Source organism: Sebastes fasciatus, chromosome 8 (assembly GCF_043250625.1).
Source record: "Sebastes fasciatus isolate fSebFas1 chromosome 8, fSebFas1.pri, whole genome shotgun sequence".
Lineage (NCBI taxonomy): Eukaryota > Metazoa > Chordata > Actinopteri > Perciformes > Sebastidae > Sebastes > Sebastes fasciatus.
Genome location: NC_133802.1, coordinates 6,860,102 through 6,884,420, shown reverse-complemented (window position 1 = coordinate 6,884,420; position 24,319 = coordinate 6,860,102). Strand labels below are relative to the sequence as shown.

Genomic DNA, 24,319 nt, shown 5'->3' with positions numbered 1-24,319 from the left:
TTTTTCTTGACATACTATCACTTTTTTCGACGTACTATGCTATATCTTTTAAATTATTTTTTTCGACATACTGTACTACAACTTTTTTTATAACTTTTTCCAACATCCTTTCTATGACTTTTTTCAACATACTATACTTTTTATGACTCCTTTCCGACTTACTATACAATATATATAGATATTTTTTTCAACATACATACTATACTACGACTTTATGACTTTTTTCGACATAATATACAATGACGTTTTTATGAGCTTTTTCAACATACTATACTATGACTTTTTGTTCGACATACTATACTAAGGCTTTTTTTCGACGTACTATATATATTGACTTTTTGACATACCATACTATGACTTTTTCATGACTTTTTCGACATACTATATTATGACATTTTTTTCAACATACTATACCATGACTTTTTGTTCGAAATACTATACTAAGGCTTTTTTTTGACAAACTATACTAAAACTTTTTGTTCCAACATACTATAATATGACTTTTTGATATAACTTTTTGATAACTTTTTTTCGACATACTATACAATGCCTTTTTTCTCGCCATACTAAACTATGACTTTTTTTGACATACTATACTATGACTTTTTTTTCAATGTACTATACTATGACTTTTTTATGACTTTTTCGACATACTATACTATGACTTTTTTTTCAATGTACTATACTATGACTTTTTCGACATACTATACTACAACATCTTTTTTGACATGCTACTGTATACTAGGACTTTTTTCGACATACTATACTATGACATTTCTTTCGACCTAATTTACTGTGACTTTTTTTTCAAAAAAATGGAGATACCCGAGGTGTGTGAGGTGATGATCTTTACGCATTTCCCAGATCTGTGGTTAAAATGTGTGTTAATTTAGATGGACACCTGGCTGGTGTCATTATTGATACTTCCATCTGATGGCACAGAAGTAAGAAATCATCTGATTCTTTGGTTGATTTAGGCGAGGATGCCAAAGTAACTCGTCTTTCATTACACTGTTGGTTTTTATTAAAATATAACTGTTCATAGCCACAAAATCACATAAACACTCACCAAACATTTGTAACATTTTTGATTCCACACTTCATCGTTGCGCACACACATAAGACATAACAGGTGTGGAAGCTCAGGTGAAAGTGAACACAGCAGGATTACAAAATAAAGGCATTTTAAAAGCCCCTAAAGTCATAATGTGGCAGTGTCAACATTGAAGTACGGTACAAAGTTTTGCCAACAGACAGCAAAAGAGAAAAGACTGTTGCAACATTTAAATAAAGCTACTATTTTTGGACACCGATATGGTTGTAGATGAGGATATTTTACACAAGACACAGTTGACATTAACTTTGTTTTCAAGGCAACCTTAGACTACTATTAAAAGAAAAGTGCAAGTTTACAATCAGGTATTTTGCCATCACTCTTTTACATACTTATTAACAGGGCTGGATGATAAACCACATTTTGGTATATATGTTTATTCACTGTCTTGCCAAGAGTTAGATGAGAGGATTCTCAATTAAGTCTTGGAAATAAAGTGAATCAACATATTTCCAAAAACAGTGAACTATTCCTTTAAATTACTTTTTTTATTATTATTATTATTATTATTTATGTTATTCTTTTTTTTATTTAGAATAAAAAAAAAAAAATACAGTTATTATTGCCAACCTAAATTTAGTCATCAAAAATTCATATAAACTTTCCAACTTCAATATATTTACTTTAAGAAAAGCCACAGCAACTAATGACATCTAGCCATACATTAAACCAACCAATAATGCTACAATCTTTCACTTGTCAGACTGCAATTAATTATAATAACAGTAAAATAACAATGAATAACAATAACAGGGAACAGTTATAATCATAAAGATGAACTGATATATCTTCCAGCCCTACTGATTAAGACACACTTATGTGCTGGTACAACACAACTTTAGCTGTGGTCTAATTCTCACAGTATCACAGTTAACACATATTTCAGTAAGCTTGAGTGATTCAAATAGTACATATCTATATTTCATCATTTCCAAGTGTAGAAAGTACTGTGTAACAGTGTCACAATAAAAGCTTTTACCAAAGCACTATTAACACTGAAATACCTCACATAGAATATGAATTGTTGACAAGACAATGCCTCAGATTTCAGTGTTTATGAGGTTTGTCTCTAAAATGAGCTATTAAGAGATAAATTTATCACATGTGACTTCATGAGTGCATTTACACACGTTTGTATTTCTGTTATTTTGAGAAATCTCATTTGAGATTAAGCTCATATACACATTAAGATATGATAGCAAGAGAGATAGCCAGAGTACTTCAGACTATAATCTCTAAATACTGCGTTTTTTTTCAAGTTTTTTTTATCCGTACTAATTGTAATCTATGTGTGTTCACGTCAACTGAAATAATGCGTAACTGGATGAATTGAAGATGCTTAAATCTGACTTTAAATTAAGTGTAACTGTGTGTTCAGACAGAATGTGAATACAATTTTAGATGTGGAATTGAAAATGTCTAACCCTGTCTCTTACAAAAATGGCATTCCCATACAACTAAACTACATTACGGTTGCAGTTTTAAACACGGGGTCAAAATTGTAAACTGAAACAAAACAAAACAAAAATGCAACAACTACTTGGTTAGGATTATTAAAAAAAGCATCACGGTTTGGCTTAAAATTACTATGTTTGTTATGTTATTAAGCTACAGATGTAAATTAATTATTAATTTGACTTTTAGTTTCACACGGGACACGAACAGCGGTCTCCTCTATACGTGGACTTCCGCGGACTATCATGACCTCCGCCAAGGCCGAAGTCATGTTTTCACTGGCGTTGGTTTATTTGTTGGTTTGTTTGTTTGTTTGTCTGTTAGCAGGATTACTCCAAAAGTTCACCGTGAATTTGAATGACATTTTTTGGAGGGCTGGGGTGTGGAACAATGAACAATCCATTCGATTTTGGTGGCGATCCGGATCATGAATTTTTTTAAGAATTCCGATCAGCCTGAGCATTAAGATCACAGGATATAACACATGCACAGTGTAACTGATGACGCGTTGATGATGCATGATCCCACCTCTTTCCTTCTTCGAGCAGAGAGATACGTGTGTGCGGGGGCTGCTGGCCGTCCACGGTGAGAAAGAAAAAAGTGGTAGATGACGGGATGACAGACAACGTAGTGTAACGTTATACAGACATAACAAGGCTACTGAATGAGGGAGGCATCCGTCGATACGTTAACACGGAAACACACCGTGTTAATAATAAGCCGACCACCTCACGGTACCGCCAGCTGTGAGCTGTGATCTGTTTTTAAAGTTGTTGTATGGGAACGTAACTTTTAGAAGACAGGGCTGAAATATGAGCGCATCGCAGGACTTTATGAATTTGCTTTATCAACATGGAAACAAGAAGGAAAAACAGTGAGACTGTGGAGGGAAAATAACAAAGAACTGGAGTTAAAGGTGAGTCACATTCGGGTGAATGGTGCAAAAAATTGGCTTTGCCGTCTGTCTGAACACACCTGAGAGTCACGTGTGCATGTATTATGCATTCACCGCTGTAATGATGAGGTTTTATGGTTCTGTCAACGTCATAATGAACAGTAAGGCTTTGTGGACCTTCCATTAAAGGGACCGTTAGTATCAAGTTGTGAGGGAATACCCAAAATCCTCTGCAGCTACACAATCCATGTCAACACATAAACGTGGGCTGGCGGGTGAAAACAAAAACTTCTAGAAATCTTCTGCATCAGTTCACTGATGTTTGTTGTTTTTACATTGAATGGCGGCACAAAATTCACAATAATACTGATAATAAATAAAATAATGTAAAATGTTTTTTTGAATACTGAGATTGTTTGCACATAGTGAGAGGTGTCGATATGTTTTCAGGGCTTCACAGTGCTTTGGAACATGATTGTTCGGGCCTTTGAACAACTTTTAGTATGATGTAGAATCTGAAATCAATCTCATACATTATTGTATAATGCAGTAACTTCATATTCAGTCAACATTGAGTTAGAATCTGTATGTGAATTTCTGGAATCTGTTTTATTATATAAAAAAATAGTATGCCAGAGAAATGTCTCATTTCAGTGAAAACAGCTTTTTAAATTTGCATTGACGACAAAGCCGGACCTAAAAAGCAAGCCACAACACAGAATCTGCACTTTGGGTTTATAGTTGCTGCATTCTGGATATGTACTACTGCCCAGGCTCCAGTTACTGAACTCTGGTTTGGTTAATCTGTATGCTGTTGAACTCTTCACCGCACTTGCTTCTGTAAGCTATGGACTGCAAATAATAATCAAATTAAAGTTAATTTGCTATAACAAACTACAATTAATTTTTTTTTGGGGGGGGTAAAATAGTCTGTCTAAAAAGTCATAACATTAAAGGTGCAGTATGTAGGATTTGGCTTCATCTAGCGGTGAGGTGCCGTGAGGTGGATCTGCTTTGCACTGTTCTTCATGACTGACACAAACTCCCAACACACCTACTGATAGTATCTTCCTCCTTATCATACTGTTTTCACCTAGCAGCCATGCTATGTACCTTTGGCCATGAAAATACTGATTACTCCATTCTGTCTGTTTGCCTCCGTTACGCTACCTAAAAAATGAATTTGCAGAAAACGTTAAGAAAAGATAGTACATAAAGTACATTATATGGATGATAACGGAGATTTGTTCACGCGATGACGAAACATTCCCCGTATGTTACAGTACAGCTACGTGACCTGATTGCGTAAAAACTAAATCTGTCCCATTTGCCCATACGTCCATTAAAATTCCAGTTAGTGTACTACATATAGTACGTCAACCCCCACAACCTCTAGCATTAATGCATAGTACACAGCCCATCCAAACATGGACTGCTTTAAGTCTGTTTGATCTATCCACATTCAAACAGATGTCCATAAACGGGCCAATTGTTCAGTCTCGCTGCTTAGAAGTCGCTACTTATTCCTCTGATGAAGCCAAAGAGATGAGCTGAGAGACGAGGCGAGCACAGAGCCACCAAAACTCACATTTAGTTCATGCATGAAAACTAAAAGACAGATAAAGAGGAATGATTACACAATAAAGTCAAACATTCTTGCGGACAGAGAACTAAAACTTCTACTATTAAAGTCTTTCGCCCTCAAATAAAATAATTAGATTTGCTGGACGTGTTCCTTCACCCAAATGGATGGGTTATTAATGGACGGGTGTTACCTGTGCCGCCTCTCCATCACTGTAAAGGTTGGAATTTGTGACAAAGACAGATTCCTCGGTATGAACTGGCCCGGTGATAACCATCAGAAAATGCTTTATTGTCCAATCAAAAGCATCTCTGGGTAGATTTAACAACATTGGTGCAACGAGACAGTGGCTGGCTGAGAGTTCAGGGGTTAAAGGGGGGAACATTCAGAGACCCAGGCTCTGAGCCATCGAGACGCCGCGGAAGCAGAGGGCCAGGAAGCCGGTGCCCAGCAGGTCGCCCAGGGCGGTCAGGTAGGGGATGGAGAAGTTGTCGGGATCCAGACTGCGTCTCCACATCACACGGATGATGAGGTCGGCAAAGTAAAGGAGGATGGCCACCTAAAGGGAGAAGAAAACGGAGCTGAAAAAGGCTGCGATTAGAGGGAAAATACATTAAAACAAAACATGGATACATCAGACGGGAAGTATGTCATCCAGAGTAGGCTCTAATGACCACGCCCCCCTTTTGGGGGAAAACAATCCCGTGTCCCTCATAGACGGTAACAGAGTAAACAGAAGAAGTTGAAACATGTCTCCAAACTTCTACTTTAAAGGTCCCCTATTATGCCTATTTTCAGGTCCATACTTGTATTTTACGTTTCTACTAGAACATGTTTGCGTGCTATAATGTAAAAAAAAACAGCTTTATTTTCCTCATAGCGTCTGCCTCAATATGCCTGTATTTACCCTTCGTCTGAAACGCTCCGTTTTAGCACATTTCAGTCGGATTGCAATGGAATTGTAATAGAATTGTAATGGAATTGCGTTGCTAGGCAACAGCTTGGGTCCATGTTTACTTCCTGTCAGCTGATGTCATTCACATACAGTGCAACAGAAAATAAACTGGGACACATTTAGGATGTTTACATTAAAAACAGTGAAATTATCTAAATATTGTACATTTGTGACATCACAAATGTACAGAAATCCCGACAGCTTGTTTCAAAGGCACAGTTTCTGAATACGGCTGTGTGTATTTCTCCATGGATTGATTGAGCGTTTCCATACTTTCACAGTATTTATATATCACCTAGAGCTGCTTTATAATAAAAAGACATGATAATCTCACTTTTTACAACACGGGACCTTTAAACAAACCGCTAATAGTAATAACGCTATGCTGAAGAGTTGCTGTTTAGTTGGTTGCACCAACAATGAATCCAAAAACGCTGATCTCTGATTTGTTCCCCTGCCGTGTCCTAAAAAATATATAATAGAGGAGCTTTATGGCTCCAAGCTATAGACCAGACCAGCATGGCTTCATCGCCGAGGCTGTGCTCCCTTTTGGGGGAAAGAAACTTGCCGTCATAGGAGAGAAAATGCTGAAAAGCTTTTGTGTAGCGGGTTAACTGAGGCTTTCACACTGAGATTTGAGGCACATACGATACGTGAATATTCACTGTCAGTGTGGTAAACGGCTGAATGATGCTGGTGACAGTGACTAGCATGGCTAGCTAACGTTAGCTTGAGTGGGAGGCTGCTGCAGTAATACAGTCATACATTAACGTTATAGCAGCATCAGACTGTCGTTTCCAACTAAATCTCAACCTACAGATCAAACCGTTGGTTATTAACACGTTGGTTATTTACAGACAACACTTAGTCTAATGTGATTCAATCAAATATGTATAGAAGTCTGGATAAGCAATATCCTGCCACTGTGTTGGATGGGGGAAGACTGATGGGACATGGCGGTGATCAAAATCACAATCCAAACATACGTTAAATTGCATTGAAGTCTTTGGGATCTTCTGTTTTCTATCCCCCAAAAGGGGGCGCGACCTTGACTTTTTGCGAAGTACCCGTATGTGCCGGTCTGATGTATATAATGGGGGGAAAATGTGATTAAAGTTACAATCCCCAGCATTCTGACTAACATACACTTTACTAACATAAATAGTGCCGTCAATTCTATGAAAAATGTATTGTAACAATAACCACTTCTGTATATTCAACAATGTTTAATAACATCAGGTTAGTTCCAAAAGAGCATAATTAGAACATGATGGATCGATCAAGGGTACTTCAGTTCATCTGATAGGGCTGTGAGGGTGCGTCCACTGGATTAATGCACCTCAGCTGCTCAAGTGTCTTTCTCTCTGTACCTGCGTACTGCATGTTTTGTGTGTTTTTTTTAATCAGCCAAGCGAGTGATCTCAATTGAAGCTTCCGAGTAGTGAAATCAGCTTTTCTGGACTCTGGCATATACTGTATGAAATCTGAGATTTATTAGAACCTGCAAGAGATCATGGAGATCGCCAGACAATCATTGACTTGGTACCAAGCATTTCATTTCGTACAAATAACACTAACAATACGGACAAACACTGCATGTTTAATGAGTGTCAGGTTTGTACAAACACTGAACAGATGAGGTTGACGTTATGTTGATTCGAGCAGGTCAGTAAGGTGACCGTGGCAGGAGTGCGGTGTACTTTCGGTTCTGTCTTCTTTATCTCACCGAGCTGCTGAAGCACCAACACCTGGCGCGGCTCATTTCACAGTTAGGTAACAGGTGGAAGCAGCCCATTTTTTATCAGACTGTAGGAAGTCTTACTTTTGGTTTGCACAGTCAGTTTGTGTCAGAGTGTCATGTGAAACTTCAGGGCCAACTGAGGGCCAACGAGTTCATACGAAACCTTTCGGTCATAATTGACAGGAATATAAAAAAATGATTCTCTATTTCTTGTAGTAAATAAGGGGACGTGGAGACATCTCACAGAGTGTGTGTATGGAACTGCATCAGTTTACCTGTAGCGTAGCGGCACACAGATAGCAGACGGTGAAGGCTACAGAGATCGGCACCTCGTCTCCCTGCAGCAGAGAGATGGCGTAGAGGAAGACCATGTGACCGGGGATCACCAGCATCAGAAGCACTCGTGCTGACTTGGAATTCACCCCTGAGAGAGACAGAGAAAGTGAGTACTTTATTTTAGTAATATGATCACTTTTGTGTGTGGATTTTCCCTCGCTGTTAACTCAGTCATGTCTGCTGTGTTTTGGTGTTTAAATGAGAAGCTCCTCAGGATGTTCTGCTCTGGTTCAAATCCATTCAGTTCCCTGAAAAAGGACATTTACTCCAGAAAAAGGGTCCCTTTAGTTCAGAAATCCACTGTTCTTTAATCACTAGACTCCCAACAGAGGAATTTATATGCTATCTTCAAGGGATGATTAAACCATGATACTGAAAATGGATATGTGTTCTCCAGACTATCATATAATCAGAGATAATAACAGTATATCTGCATTCTTTTTGTTTTTGGTAACTTGGAGGGCAGCAGAACAAGCTGGAATCACATATGTTTATAGCAAATCTGTTGCCTATTTACACCTCCAGCAGATGTGGACCAACATTAGCATTTATTTGTGTTTTTGTTCCGCCTGACGAATATAAGTTTGTGAGCTTGCTTTTGAAAGTCAAATTTCAACATCTGCGACTCAGGAATTCCAATTTGTTCGACAGTTGCCTCTTATTGTAAGGCACGCTGGGTAAACACTTTGGTTAACCTCTTAACAATCCGACGGCCCGGCCGCTATTCTGTCTTTCAGAGATTGTTGTGGGCTGAGTTTTAAAGCTGGAGTGAAGATGCTGGTATCATATGAAACTAGAAAACTAAATAACGCTACGGAGTTACACTAAATTTTGGCGAGGAAAAACTAGCTTGGCCATTTTCAAAGGGGTCCCTTGACCTCTGACCTCAAGATATGGGAATGAAAATGGGTTCTACGGGTACCCACGAGACTCCCCTTTACAGACATGCCCACTTTATGATAATCACATGCAGTTTGGGGCAAAAACCATGCAGTTGTTTACGTGCCTTAGAAAAGTGTTATTTTCTCCTATTCTAAAATGATGTTTGAATATTTCTGCATACTAGGATCCCCAAACAGTCGCGGAATTACATAAATTGGGTATCGCTGTAAAGCTGAGACTCTTGTGGATCTAATGAGCCCAATTATATTCATGTGTGATGATGTTAGTCCCCATAGTAGCCATTTTATTGTAGTGAGATCATTTTTTGAAACGTGACCTCACTGTATAAAATGACCTGTGGTGACCTCTAGGATAATCACAGCCTCATGAAACTTTACAACCACAAACTAGAGACCTAGAGCATTTGGAGGATGGATGGCTAGATTGACAATAAGGGGTTTTCTAAGCAGTTTCCAAAACAGAAGTGCTCGCCACCCAATTACCGAAAAATGCAGTTCTTGCAGAAATCTTCAAATGTCAAAAGTTTTTGATACCAAATCACAGCATGGCTTTTTCTGTGATGTTCCTCGAGGTCTTGGTGTCTTAATGTGGTATTTTGGAGGGATTATTAATCATTTTTATCAATTCTCGAGTGCTAAAAAAAGGTTCAATTTAGCACCAAATCTGTGTAACAAATGGTATCAACCCATCATCATCATATATCCGACCTCATATACTTACATCATTATGTTCTACGCGCTTATACACTTTCACAACTTATTTTAATTAATGAATTCATTTATTCATATTTTTTATTTCTCATTAATGACTAGAAGAACTTGACACACAACGCTGAGCTGCATCTTTCAATAACCACCTCTTCCAGCTTTCATATGATGTACAACACTTCTATGTGGCATCTACTGCTGAATTTGTATCTACCCATGAACATCCCCTGTCCCTCTAAAAAAAAAGGGCAGAATGGTAGGGACTTAAATAGATTTCAGACAAGATTTTATGTATTCAGACACCCAGGTATGCATTCAGCATGGCGGTGTTACCTGAGGAGAAGAAGGTGATGCAGGGATTGGGCCAGTGCTGCCTCATCTTGTAGGGCAACACCCCCGGGATGCTCCAGAAGTGCAGGTAGGTTGAGATCCTACTGGCCTGGATGGCCACCAAGTTACCACCCACTCCTACACAGGAGAAGGAAAGACAAGAGGGCAGACGGACTGAGCAATGAATATATGAATGAAGAAGCAATCACTTGAATCTATTGGTTTGAACTTTCATTTCATGTCGGACAAAGACTTATTGTTTTCCCACACAGATTCATTTAAAGAGCCGATATTGATTTTTGTATCCTCATAATCAAGTGAAACAGAAAGGTCTCTCCCACAAGGGACGGTAAACAGCTTCAGAATCCGTAACACTTAATCTCTGTTTCATCGTAGCCTTGCACGCATAATTAAGCCAAGAAATGACACAAGCTTGATCCAGCCGGGGTTTATAGAGTCCATCTTAATAAGCCAAGCTACACAGGCCAGAGCACAGCGAAAATCTGGCCAGTGGAGTCACAAACAAAAGCTCCACCCGATATTTCAGAGAGCAGCAACGTGTCCGTGTGGAAAAGAAAATCAACGGCATGCAGCCGTATGGTTCCGACAGTGAAATGTGACTCTGGTTGTACAAAAAAGCACTATGTGCCTTTTCTGAAACTCTGATAGATAACTTGTTTCTGACTGACTTTGTGTCAAGAGGTCTGATCTTGTCTGAACCGGTCCCAGATGTGACGTGCTTCAAAGCAACAACAAAAAAGCTCACCAGTGTTAAACAATGAGAGATCTGAGATAAGATTTTATGAGGGATGTCAAAGTCAACGCGATAATAACACGTCAATGCAAATTTGTTTTAACGCCACTAATTTCTCAAACGTATTAACGCAACTTGTGATTTTAAGGTTGTAGCGGGCTTTTAAAGCTAGAGTGAAGATACTGGTATCATATGAAAACTAAAAAACCTAAGGAATCCATTGGTACCAACCACGTCATAGTAGCTTGTCGCGAAGGAGGTTAAATAACGCTCCAGACTTATGCAAAATTTTGATGAGGAAAAACTGTCATGGCCATTTTCAAAGGGTTCCCTTGACCTCTGACCTCAAGATATGTGAATGAAAATGGGTTCTATGGGTACCCACGAGTCTCTCCTTTACAGACATGCCCACTTTATGATAATCCCATGCAGTTTGGGGCAAGTCATAGTCAAGTCAGCACACTGACACACTGACAGCTGTTGTTGCCTGTTGGGCTGCAGTTTGCCATGTTATGATTTGAGCATATTTTTTTATGATAATGCAGTACCTGTGAGGGTTTCTGGACAATATCTGTCATTGTTTTGTGTTGTTAATTGATTTCCTGTAATAAATATATACATAAATTTGCATAAAGCAAGCATATTTGCCCACTCCCATGTTGATAAAAATATTACATATTTGACAAATAGGTAGGTAGGCATTAATCTCCGAGGGGAAATTTCTGAGTTAGAGTAGCAAAAGATAGATCAAGCACACAACAAGAATAAGAATAGAAAGAGAATAAATAAGATTAAAAATAGGCATTAACAATAAATACTCTTAAAAGCTAGTTAGCAAGTACTAATGTCCAATTCTGATGCATGTCTGACTGCACTGGTGGATGGATGAGTAACAGTGTGTGTGTGTGTGTGTGTGTGTGTGTGTGTGTGTGTGTGTGTGTGTGTGTGTGTGTGTGTGTGTGTGCGTGCGTGCGTGCGTGCGTGCGTGCGTGTGTGTGTGTGTGTGTGTGTATACGTTTTTTTTTTATTCAGTTAGTCTAGAGATGAGTTGTACAGTCTGATGGCAGTGGGTAGGAAGGACCTTCTGTGCCGCTCTGTGGTACACCGAGGTAGGATAAGTCTTTTGCTGAATGTGCTCCTCTGTCTGGCCAAAGTGTGGTGAAGTGGGTGGGTGGTGTTGTCCATAATAGCCAGCAGCTTAGCCAGCACTCTCTTCTCAGCCACCCGGTCCAGGTTGGCTCCAAGGACAGACCCCGCCTTCTTTAACAGCTTGTCTATTCTGCCGGCATCTGGGGCTTTAATGCCGCTGCCCCGGCATACAACAGCAAAGAAGAGGGCACTTCCCACCACTGACTGATGGAACACACTCAGCATTGTCCTGTATACACCAAAGGACCTGAGCCTCCTAAGGAAGTGGAGTCGGCTCTGGCCCTTCTTGTATATTGCCTCAGTATTCACACTCGAGTCCAGCTTGCTGTCCAGGTGCACTCCTAGGTATTTATAGGACTGCACCAGTTCCCCCCCCCCCGGTGTGAGTTGAGCCTTCTAATTCACGTCTTCAAAGCCGTGTTAATGCTCAATGCAAAACAACATTTACAGATCCCACCGGCTGTCAAAGTCCATTTAAATGTTGATGTTCACGAGGGTATCTGTGCCTAAATCAGTTACATCAGACACCTTTCCAAGTATTTACCCGCCAAAAGACGGCGCAGATGTTCTTTTGTAAATTGGAAAAGACTTGAGGGAACTTTTAAAGTAAAACATGATACTGGTTTATATGCAAGCCAGTGAGGGGAAAAATGGGGAAATTCAAACCAGACGAGAAGAATTTAGCAGAGAGCGGTGCAAAGAGAGAGAACGAGAGGGAGATTGAGAAACAGTGGGAAGACCAGCAGAGACAAAATGAGAAACAGTGACAGTGGTTATTAAAGGCCCTGTCAGCTGTGCCAGGACACTCGGGGTAGAGCATTAGTGGTTTATATCGACTTCTCTCCGATACTCGGTGGATCACTGCACGCATCACCTCACAGCCAAACCACTCATTCTGAACGCTGCTTCTTTTTTGCCTCCGCTCCTCCACTATGTCTCAGTGCATTTGTCATCATTCTAAAACAGCATTATGGGGTTTAAAATCTGGTTTTCTATGTGCATGAAGTAACAATAAAGCTTCAGAAGTAGTTTAATTCTCTGCTCTCCGCAGTCGATTGGGTCTCTCTCATGGAGGAAAAGAGCTGGATGCAAATCCAAAAAGTCAAATTAAACTGTTAGGGATTGCTCGTGGGTCAGTTTACAAAATCAATGCACACTGAAAAAAAAAGTTTTTTTCTCTTCTCTTTCTCCTTCCCTCTGCTCCATCTAGCCATCCATTTAGGGTCTTGTTTCTCTGGCATCCTTCTGTCTCGGAAGACAATGGAGTTTGCGCCCAGGCTTAATCTATGAGTTGCAGTGCCTGCTGTGGCCGTGCAATCTGATTCTGGAACGACAGACTCGGTTACAGTTGCTGCAGGTATATTCTACGCTTGGCTCTGTGGGTACTGTTGTTGTTGCCCTCTGCGGAGCCTCCAGCTGTTGCGTTCTGCAGCTGCAGCTTCCCGTCCTGCTGGGTCGATGTTGGCCGCCTTCAGGTCACGTTTGCAGACGTCTTTGTAGCGAAGGACAAGTCTACCTGCAGGTCTGGAGCCGGCGGCGAGGTCGCCGTACAGCATGTCCCTGGGAACTCGGCCGTCCTGCATGCAGGCTCACGTGGCCAAGCCAGCGCAGGCGCCTTTGGGTGAGCGGGGCGAACATGCTTGTTATCCCCGCCTGAGCCAGGACTTTTTTTTGTTTGGGACGCGGTCTTGCCAGTTGATATCCAAAATCCGTCTGAGGCAGCGCAGATGGAAGGCATCGAGTCTGCGCTCTTGGCGGGGGGGTACAGGGTCCATGTTTCGCTGCCATAAAGCATGCAGGCTTGATACACCTTCATCTTGGTGTTGGTGGTCAGCATGGAATTATCCCAGACCCTCTTGGCTAGGCGAGCCATTGCTGTAGATGATTTTCCAATTCAGCATCCAGGGAGAGGTCCTCCACCACCTCAAGGGTGTGCTCACCGATGAAGACGGTAGGGATGCTGCTGATGTCTTGGCCCATGATGTTGGTCTTCTTGAGACTGATGCTAAGGCCAGACGATCTGTCTTCTTTTACTTAATGCACTTAATGTGACTTTTGACACGCATCATTTGACATTCTACGGTGCACCTCAGGCAGAGCACCATGCGTTACCACCACAGTATCATAGCTGCATTTGCACCACTGTGATGGGTAATGAATTTGATGCAATGAATTAAACTGCTTGCTATGCTTCACCACTCAAATTTTTTTTTTAAACAATGGGCCTCATGCAGGAAGCAATATAAGAACACATTTCCAATTATTTTTGTTTGTATCCACAGATCCATTTGTTTCTTGGATTAACCAATGTTTACTTATTGTTGCTCTCCTCTTGGGTAAGAGAACATTTTACGAGTGGTTGAGATTACTCAGGGCCGGCTTAAGGCATAGGCCATATGGGCTGGTCGCCCCCTAAAAAAGAATCAAATTAAAAAAGAAGTTAGCAGGGCCTGCTAACGTTTGCAGCTAACACATCGCTCTTCCTAAAGCCCCACATACACCGCTTACTGTAGGTATGTGGAGAAATCAAAAGCTTGACATATCTGCTGTACAATCACTGTTCAGGGGAAGAGCTTAGCAGTCAATGAAGTCCTTGAACTGGCAAGTATATCAAATTGGCTCTGTTGGTGAGCTGCAAAGGGTGTATTTGCACGTCAAAGCTTCAGTAGGCAGTATATTTTTGGCATCATTGGACAAAAAATCCATAACAACCTTTCAGCATATTATAATTCAAGTGTTCTGAGAGATAACTAGACTTCTGCACCTCCTCATGGCTCTGTTTTCAGGCTTTAGAAAATCTAGCCGGTGACGGGAGACTTTAACCAATCACAGGTCATTTTAGAGAGAGAGCGCTCCTATTGGCTGTTCATTCAACGGAGGCAGCTGTCAATTACTCACGAACTCTGATCAAACTAGGCAGCACTGATCAAATATGAATTAATATCCTGTTACTGTAGTGCCTATTTCTCGCCTCAAATGTTTTCAGAAGCATCTTGTAGTGTACTGTTTAGCTGTAAAATGAGAAAATTTGCTCCGGCTGGTGTGCGGTGCTTGATATTTCCTCAACTGATCTCAACATGGCGGCATTTTACAGCTAAACAGTACACTAAAATACGTTTCTGAAAACATTTTATGCAAGACACAGAAGAACATGATTTTTTTTCAGATTACCTGTCTCATGCACTACTGTCAGGATATAGTGACCGTTTCATAAAAATAACTTTTTTTAAATCATATTTCAATCTGCCTACTGCTGCTTTAATGCAACTCATACATTTGTGAAGAATCTATGTATAACTGTTGTGAAGGTCTTCTGTTGAGACTGTAAAAATGGAACATCAGAGAGATGCATCAAAGCGGTTTGACGCTCCACATGATGGCCTGAATGCACTTTTGACCGCAGTTGGAGCATGTGAAATAGCTGCTGCTTGTGAAGCTGGTGCTCCAGTGGTTTTAAGGCATCATTTACTGGAAACGTTGGCAGTTTCGCATGTTTTAGCCCATTAACTGTAAATCATGTACACTAAAAGCATCCCATTTGCTTTTAGACTGGTCTCCTGGCCTTCCAGACTGGTTTCAGTTCATTTCATCAAAATGGCAATAAAATGAGCTTGAAAGAAATGAAAATTGCTTGACATAGGTAACCATGCATGGTAATTAGTTTTGAGCTAAGACTGTTCTCTTCACTCACTTGTTGGTAAGGATGAATGTATCATACATCCATACTTTTGTGGTACAAACTGAAATGTGTCTTTAGTATCAAGAAAAGCACACATATGTATCTGTTCAAAATGTACCTTAAAGGGAGATCTGTCAAGTATTTATTACTCTTATCAACATGGGAGTGGGCAAATATGCTTGTTTTATGCATATTTATTATTGGAAATCAATTAACAACAGAAAACAATGACAAATATTGTCCAGAAACCCTCACATGTACTGTATTCAGCATAACAAAATATATGCTCAAATCATAACATGGCAAACTCAAGCCCAACGTAGGTACCCATAGAACCCATTTTGTGACATAAATTGATATTTCTGATTTAATTTGCTTCTTTATTTATTTATCTTTGTATTAATTCCCTAATTTATTTACACTTCTGTTTAATATTTGCTTTTATTTATTTTTGTTAATTATTTGTATTCATTTTTAAATTTATTTATTTAGTTTTGCATTTGTTTTTTAAATTTTTTTTATTTTATTTTATTATTTATCAATTTTGTAATATTATTTTTGCTGCATTTAATGACATTTATTCATCGAGTCATTTATCTATTTATTCATTTATATTTGATTTTGGCAGGTTCCATCCTCAATAAGGTTTTAGTTCAATATTATGTCACTATCAATGGGATTGTGTTGGCACCTCACTATATTCATGATGTACCATCAATGATATGTGTTTGTTTGGATTCACCAGTGCTCACTAACAGTAGAAGCTGCACTGCCAAACACCACCGTATAAACATGTGTGCAGTAAATGGTTTAATCTTTATAATGCGTTAATGTTTCTGAATTGTCACTCTGGACAACAATCAATAAACTGCTAAAATGCTAATTTATCTCTCAGTTTGATTTCTCCCTGTGGAATCATTTTCTCTTTGAAGACCTATCAGCTTACCGTTGATGACGGGCGTGAAGACAGCCATGCCCTTAAAGTTGGGATCACTCACTGTCTTGTCCAGTATAAGGCCTCCGAAACTGGGAAACACAAACACAGAGGGGATCAGAGCAGTCACTGCCAGCCAGGGCTTCCCAGCCTGATGTCAGAACAAGAAACCATTCAGAGAAAAGGTAGTTCACTGTACAAAAAAGTTATAAATTGTGCTAAATACAATTATGTATTAATGAACAGTTTAATAAAATAATGAAAAGTGTGTGTGTGTATACCTGCTAATGGACATGGCTACTATAACAGGCTGCCACCCTGAGCGGAGAACCTCCCTGATCTGAGGGCTCTGTCGGGCCACCACCACCCACACTGGGATCAGAGCCAGGAAGACCAGACACACCAGGGGGGACAGGTACCATATATCTGTGGGATAGGAACAGACGCCTTCTCATATCCCACTTCTATTGATGGTCAGCAAGAAATTAAGATAAATAAAAAAATAGCTATACATTCAGAGAAGCCATGAATTATGCAATAATCAGTATCAATAGTTAACATTTACCTACACAGTAAGAGACAAGATGCTGTATATGTGTAGTATGTCAAGTCATCAATATTTATGTCGAGTTAAAAAAAAAAAGGTGATGATCTGGGTTTAGGTCAAGTTCTATCCTACGCCCGAATATAAAGTGTACATACAAGATAAAGATTTATAAATCACCCACATGAAGAAACACTTTCACAAATTAGAGCCTCCTACACATTTACACACACACACCCTGGAACAGATGAGGGAAAGGCCACGTACATAAAGCAGCTTGAAAAAAATTAAACAAAAGGAGGTAATGTGAATACCTACATAGCAACACTGCTATACTTCAGTGTACACACACACTCGCACACACACACACACACACACACACACACACACACACACACACACACACACACACACACACACACACACACACACACACACACACACACACACACACACACACACACACACACACACACACACACACACACACACACACACACACACACACCATGACGAGCAGTCTGAGAAAATAAACCTGACTTTTGCTGCCATCTTGTGTTCTGGTCAACAGCATGACAAACTCAAAAAAGGGACATTGTGCATTGGTCAAAATGTTCCTTCTCATTTGACTTAATACTAGGGCTGTCAATCGATTAAAATATTTAATCGCAATTAATCGCATGATTGTCCAAAGTTAATCGCGATAAATCATTTTTTATCTGTTCAAAATGTACCTTAAAGGGAGATTTGTCAAGTATTTAATACTCTTATCAACATGGGAGTGGGCAAATATGCTTGCTTTATGCAAATGTATCTATATATGTATTATTGGAAATCAATTAACAACACAAAACAATGACAAATATTGATCCAAAAACCCTCACAGGTACTGCATTTAGCATAAAAGATATGCTCAAATCATAACATGGCAAACTGCAGCCCAACAGGCAACAACAGCTGTCAGTGTGTCAGTGTGCTGACTTGACTATGACTTGCCCCAAACTGCATGTGATTATCATAAAGTGGGCATGTCTGTAAAGGGGAGACTCGTGGGTACCCATAGAACCCATTTACATTCACATATCTTGAGGTCAGATGTCAAGGGACCCCTTTCGAAAATGGCCATGCCAGTTTTTCCTCGCCAAAATTTAGTGTAAATGTGGAGCGATATTTAACCTCCTTCGTGACGGTAGTACCAATGGTTGGTACCAATGGATTCCTTCAGCTGTCTTGTTTCATATGATGCCAGTCTCTTCACTCTGGATTTAAAACTGAGCCCGCTACAACCTCCGATTAATACTTATAAAGAAATTAGCGGTGTTAAAATGAATTTGCTTTAACGCGTTATTATCGCTTTAACTTTGACAGCCCTACTTAATATCGATAATAAAGTCACATTCTAATATTTTTTTTATTACTACAAAACAAAGACATTCAATATTTCACTTATTAGGAGAGAATGTATGAATCCAGATGTGAGTGAAGATACCACAGCAGCACTGAGCCATAAATCAGAGCTGAGGTTTATCTCATCTCCCTCATGACTCCATGTTACTGTGTTTTCCTCACCTTTATATTCATAGAGTGTGCTGCTGACCCCGGCCAGCAGGGACAGGGTGATCAGATCACCCAGACTGGCAGCGATGGGGGTGGCCACATTGTCCGGGTTGATCCCCACCTTCCTGGAGCCGATGATCACTCCGATCATCACCAGGCCTACGGGGGGGGGGAGGAGTCGAGAGTGAAGACAGAAAGACAGAAAGAGGAGAGTTAGTACAGGAACAGAAACAGAAAATAGGATGATGGAGAAAAAAGCAAAGTGGTCATCACTTTGAACCGAGGTGAACAAAAAGGCAAAATGTATAAATAAATAAATACATTTAGTGTGCTCTGAGAGAGAGAGTTTTTATTAGTTGTTACAAGATCACTGACGAAAGCTTTCGACTGAAACATCGATACGTTTCCAAAGCGTCGACCAGCCTCACACAGTGACGGCTGGCTGGAAAAGAGAAACAACAATTTAAACGAGCTGCATTTTAGAGCTGAGCAAAATAAGAAATCTAAGGAAACTGAATCATAGAGAAATATTAAAAATTCCCCGCCGAGACATGACTCAAGCAATTACTTTAACACAACTAAGGGAAACTGAGTTCCCTCACTCATCAAGGCTGCTAAACATTAGAGCATTTATGATGAGGAGGATACATTAGGGATTATGCAGTGATCATATGAGGGGAATCACCCTTTCCCCTCATATGATCACTGCATAATGTGAATGCATAATCTGGTATGTGTACCTGCTGCTAGATGAAAAACCTGTTGGGTCTGTATGCTGAACTGGACTGAGCGATGCTGTTTAACATTGTGAGTTAAAAAAAAGCCATACTCTGGTTCAACATTTTGGAAAGTATATATTTGCTTTCTTGCTGAGAGTTAGATGAGAAGATTGATACCACATTTGTCTGTTAAATATGAAGCTGGAGCCGTGTGATTAATATTGTGTGTTTTATATTTTTTTTATGATCCTTGTTTTATGACCTTTTTATCTGTGTAAAGTGTCTTTGAGTTTTTAGAAAAGTGCTATATAAATAAAATGCATTATTATTATTAAGGGACCCCTTTGAAAATGGCCATACCAGTTTTTCCTCGACAAGATTTTTACGTAATTTTGTAGCATTATTTAACCTCCTTTGTGACTAGCTAGTATGACGGGGGTTGGTACCAATGGATTCCTTAGGTTTTTTTAATTTAATATGATGCCAGTATCCTCACTCTAGCTCTACAACTGAGCCTGATATAACCTAAAATACAACTTCAGATGCAGAACGATGAAAGCATCCCAGGTTACTTACCTAAGGAAAGAGCAGCGACAAAGGCGGTGGTGATGCTGCTAGCACAGAGAACGGCTGCCTGGTCCAGTTCAACCCCCCCTCTAGAAAACGACCCTAAACACACGGCTGCCACTGCTGCGAGGAAGCCCACCACCGTCGCCTGAACCTGCACAAAATTAAGAAACGGGATGTTATCATAAGATTCAACAAGAGTACAACAATAATAATAATGTGGCGGTACAGTGCGGTGACATTTACATACAGTAGGGCTGCAACTAACACTTTATTTTCATTACTGATTAATCTGCTGATTATCTGCTTGATTAAACAGTTCATCGTTTGACCACAGAGTACCACACGTATCTAAACAAAGTATCTCAATGGTTATTTGGATTCTTCTCTTTGCCTTAACTATTGAAAACAGTACAGTAGGCTATGTGAGTATACAATAAGTATGTTACCTGTATCAGTGCCAGGTTGCTGCACACCATGGTCCATTGTTTAGCAGGGTCGTCCATTTGGCCTGTGTTGGCCTAAAAACAAGGAGATACCACTGGTCATTTTAATGAGAATGTGGGGGGGAAAAGGCCATTTCAATCATTCAAGTTATATATTTTTATCAAAATTGAGTGTTTGTGTGGAATATTATAGCTCATTGACTCAAAAAGTCATCCAAAGGGGCAGACAAGCAGCCAGTAGATCCAAGTTGGGAGTTAAGAGTTGACTTTTTCAGGGGGTTGGGTAACGCTTCAGATAACAGCCCACAAATTGTAATGCAATTATTTTGTACCAGCCTAGTCGCACAGAAGTTCGTGAAATAGTCACGAAATTTAATGTAGTGATTCGTTTACAAAAATATGAATTTCACATTTTTTTTCGTGATTGTCAGCACGAAATCAATTCATATGTGATCCACGTAATAGTGAACCGGAAAGTATAGAGAGCGGCGAACATAGGGAGGAGGTCCAGGTGGATGGCTGGGTCAAGAAACACAGGACTTTTGCAGTAAACAACTGCAAGATTATGTTCCATCTGCACAGAACCAAGTGCTAAAACAAGACCGCAATATCATTCTGAATAATTTAACATGTTGCATTATCATGGCTAATGGTACTTCAAGAAACCATTTAAGAGTTGAAAGCAGGTTACTCCACTCTACTTGTAGCAATATAACGTACATATACTGTATAACCAATATATCTGGTGGTTCTCAGTCAGAGCTGAAAAACAAGCAAACCCTATTGGTATTAAATTATACATTTCTACCTTATACTGCTGAATCAGCATGATGAATTATATGTCCGCTGGTAAAATTAAGTCTTAGGGAGTAGTTACAGTGTTATCTTAAAGTAGCAGTAGGCAGTATATTTTTTGGCATCATTGGGCAACAATTCCATAATAACCTTTCAGCATATTGTAATTCAAGTGTTCTGAGAGAAAACTAAACTTCTGCACCTCCTCATGGCTCTGTTTTCAGGCTTTAGAAAATCTATGACCAATCACAGGTCATTTCAGAGAGAGCGTTCCTTTTGGCTGTTTATTCTACAGAGGCAGCTGTACTCGCGAACTCTGATCAAACAGTCAAACTAGGCAGCGCTGATCAAATATGAATCAATATTCTGTTACTGTAATGCCTATTCGTCGAGTAAAATGTTTTCAGAAACAGCTTGTAGTGTACTGTTTAGCTGTAAAATGACAGAGTTTGCTCGGGCTGGTGGGCGGTGCTTGGTATTTCCTCAACTGATCTCAACATGGCGGCCGGGTCACCAACTTTCTCATCAGGATATAGCGACCATTTTATAAAAACAACTTTTTTTAATCATATTTGCTCCATTTCTACTCACTGCTGCTTTAAATAATAACACATACTGTATATAAGGCTTGAAGAAAGTTGTCAAGTTATTAATCGAAAGTGAGTTTGTGTGAGGACCTAAAGTACTTAGCGTCTTACAGCGGTGGAGAGGCGAGCAGCCAGGGTCATCTCCAGGTTTCCTTTAAGTCCAACCAGCGCAGGCACCAGGATGAACACCTCTGTTATCACCTTGAACACCTTCCAGTGCTGGAACAAACACACACATCGGAAATTAAATATTGCATAAACACTTACAAAGCATTGCAAACAAATACAAATTCTCTAAAAATAAATAATCTCCACCCCCACGGATGGACCCTCTGAACGTTGTCCGTTACTGATGCGGTTAAACAAGCACATCACATATTCTAGGCTAACCCAGTAGCCTACTTTTTCTGTTTCCACATCTCTGAGCATCGTCTGACGCCATACTGCAGAGGTTCAGTGGGTTTAGAAGATGCACAGTTCACAGAGTCTGCCTCATATTTTCTCACTACAACTCCGGTTGGCAGGTCCAAGACAGTTTAGATCTTTAAATAGATGCACATATAAAAGAACAGCCACAGCTGCCAAGACCAGAGGGATGTGGAGCAGAGGCAGGGAGGGGAGGGGAGGAGAATTAAAGATGAGAGGAGGAACTGACAGAGCAGGCCGGAAATAGAGGAAGGAAAAAGCGAAAAGAAAAGGAAAAAGTGTCAGATAAGAAGTTTTGTTATTAAAACTTTTCTCGGGGGAAAAACATGTCCCAGAATCACAAATATGATCAGTGATTCAGTCAAACTTAAATGGGTATAACGATTAAGTTTAAGGGGGCTAAAGAAGGCCATGATGCAGGACAGAGGGAGGAATAAGAGAATAGTGAACGTTGAGGTGTGCTTTTTGTGTGCTCGTGTGTGTGTGTCTATGTATACACATTGCTCTCAGGTTCTGGCTGCCATGTCGGGAGGCTATCTTGGGACATGGCCTGCTTCTGCCAGAATACTGCTGCTGCTGCTGCTGCTGCTGCTGCTGCTGCTGCTGCTGCTGCTTGTGCGATGGGCAAGAAGCCAAGATAACTAAAAACCACAGTACTCTAGATTTCTCAGGAGAAAAAAAAAATATGTATTTATAATATTTTTGCTGTTATTGTAATTATATTTACTGATATTAAAGGGACTCTATCTAAGTTTTTACATGTATAAATGTGTTTTACTTGTTTTTTTATTGCCAATGTGTGAACAGGTTGTAACCTAACCTAAAAATGAGACCTTCCGCGACTTCCTGGGTTTCCTCTATCAATCTGTAGACTGCTTTTAATGTGAAAAACCCGGGCCCGTTTTTCTGGAAAAAAATCCAACAGCTGTGACATCACGCGCGCTCTCGAGTGCCTTTACTATCTTCAGCTCTGCTTACAGGGCTAACAGTGTGCAACCGCAGCTAACGTTTGGTTAGAAATGGAGTCCGCTAATGCCAACAAACGACCAGCCCCATAACACAACTCAAGACTCCCAACGGGCAAAAATAGTGTTGTGGGAGAATAGCAGAGCCAGTGCGAAGAGTGTGTGTATATGTGGGAGGTGAGTGGTGAAGCAAGAGAGAGAGAGCAGCGGCAAGTGTGTGAGAAAACGAGCGAGTGGCGGAGCAGAAGAGTTAGTTCAGCTTTGAGAATATCAAGGGAATGTACGTGATATTGTGGATTTAACTGGCTAATGTTGCTAACGTTAATCAACATGATGCCTGTCAATCGCATTCAGTCTCCTGCGTGTCGCCTCACTGTTTTGACCGATGCTCGCTCGCATCTAACGTTACATAGTGCGAGCACAAGCAACAGGACGGTAACTGTTGTTGACTTTAACGGCAACAGGTGTCGCTGTTAACAAACAATTTCTGATTCTTACAGAGGCTCCCTTCAATACTTATCATCATGTACACTTAGTTATGTTCAGAACAGTTCAAGCAAAATATGAGGCTTACACTAATGGAAGAAATGTTGGCTTTCTTTGACTGCATTTCTCTGTAATACAGAATACTTTGATTCTAAGATATCAAAGTTTCTACTCCCTCTCTCTCTCTGGCCTCTGTTCTTTCATCCTCCTACCATTTATTAAATTAATTGTCCGCTTTTATCCCGAGGCTCTCCGCTCCCTCCCCACAGCTAAATCTGATTTGGAGAGCTCAGAAAGGTGGACGGTACACAAGGTTCTTGCTGAACAGCGAGCAGCCCCGTCAGTTGGGAAGCAGGACTGTTAAAACTACTGTGCATGCAGAAGCTGCTTCCATCCAGCTGCATCGATCCATCCACTTATCTGTCTGTTTGTAAGGAAACACTGCCCTCCATCTTCCCTCCACCTGTGCATTTATTCCAAAATGATTCCGTCCACCAATTTAATCAACCATTTTTAGGGTCCGAGCGCCGACAACATCGGTCCAAGGAGACAGCTGATGCAGTAGCAAGCAGCTAACGTTGCTAACGTTGCCTGTTCAAGGCGGGAATGTTGCTCCCACGATGCCGGCGTGCTATCACACACCGGGGCAGCATTATGTTGCCGTTGTCTCGTTCAGTGTGAAAACGCAAAACT

The 24,319-nt window shown here is 40.3% G+C and overlaps 1 protein-coding gene across 5 annotated transcripts in view; it reads right to left on the bottom strand.

The window, feature by feature from the left end:
* Positions 1–1,001: 1,001 nt before the first annotated feature.
* LOC141772230 (solute carrier family 41 member 1-like) overlaps positions 1,002–24,319 on the bottom strand; it is a 36,883-nt gene continuing 13,565 nt past the window's right edge. For all 5 annotated transcript variants that reach the window (XM_074643006.1, XM_074643004.1, XM_074643005.1 and 2 more), the window contains 9 exons: positions 21,861–21,968; positions 20,371–20,442; positions 19,931–20,075; positions 18,648–18,794; positions 16,816–16,960; positions 16,547–16,626; positions 10,022–10,156; positions 8,018–8,166; positions 1,002–5,605 (listed from right to left, as the gene is read on the bottom strand). In XM_074643006.1, coding sequence (XP_074499107.1) covers positions 5,432–5,605; positions 8,018–8,166; positions 10,022–10,156; positions 16,547–16,626; positions 16,816–16,960; positions 18,648–18,794; positions 19,931–20,075; positions 20,371–20,442; positions 21,861–21,968 — 1,155 coding nt within the window. In that variant the 3' untranslated portion in view covers positions 1,002–5,431. The remainder of the gene's footprint in view (positions 5,606–8,017; positions 8,167–10,021; positions 10,157–16,546; positions 16,627–16,815; positions 16,961–18,647; positions 18,795–19,930; positions 20,076–20,370; positions 20,443–21,860; positions 21,969–24,319) is intronic.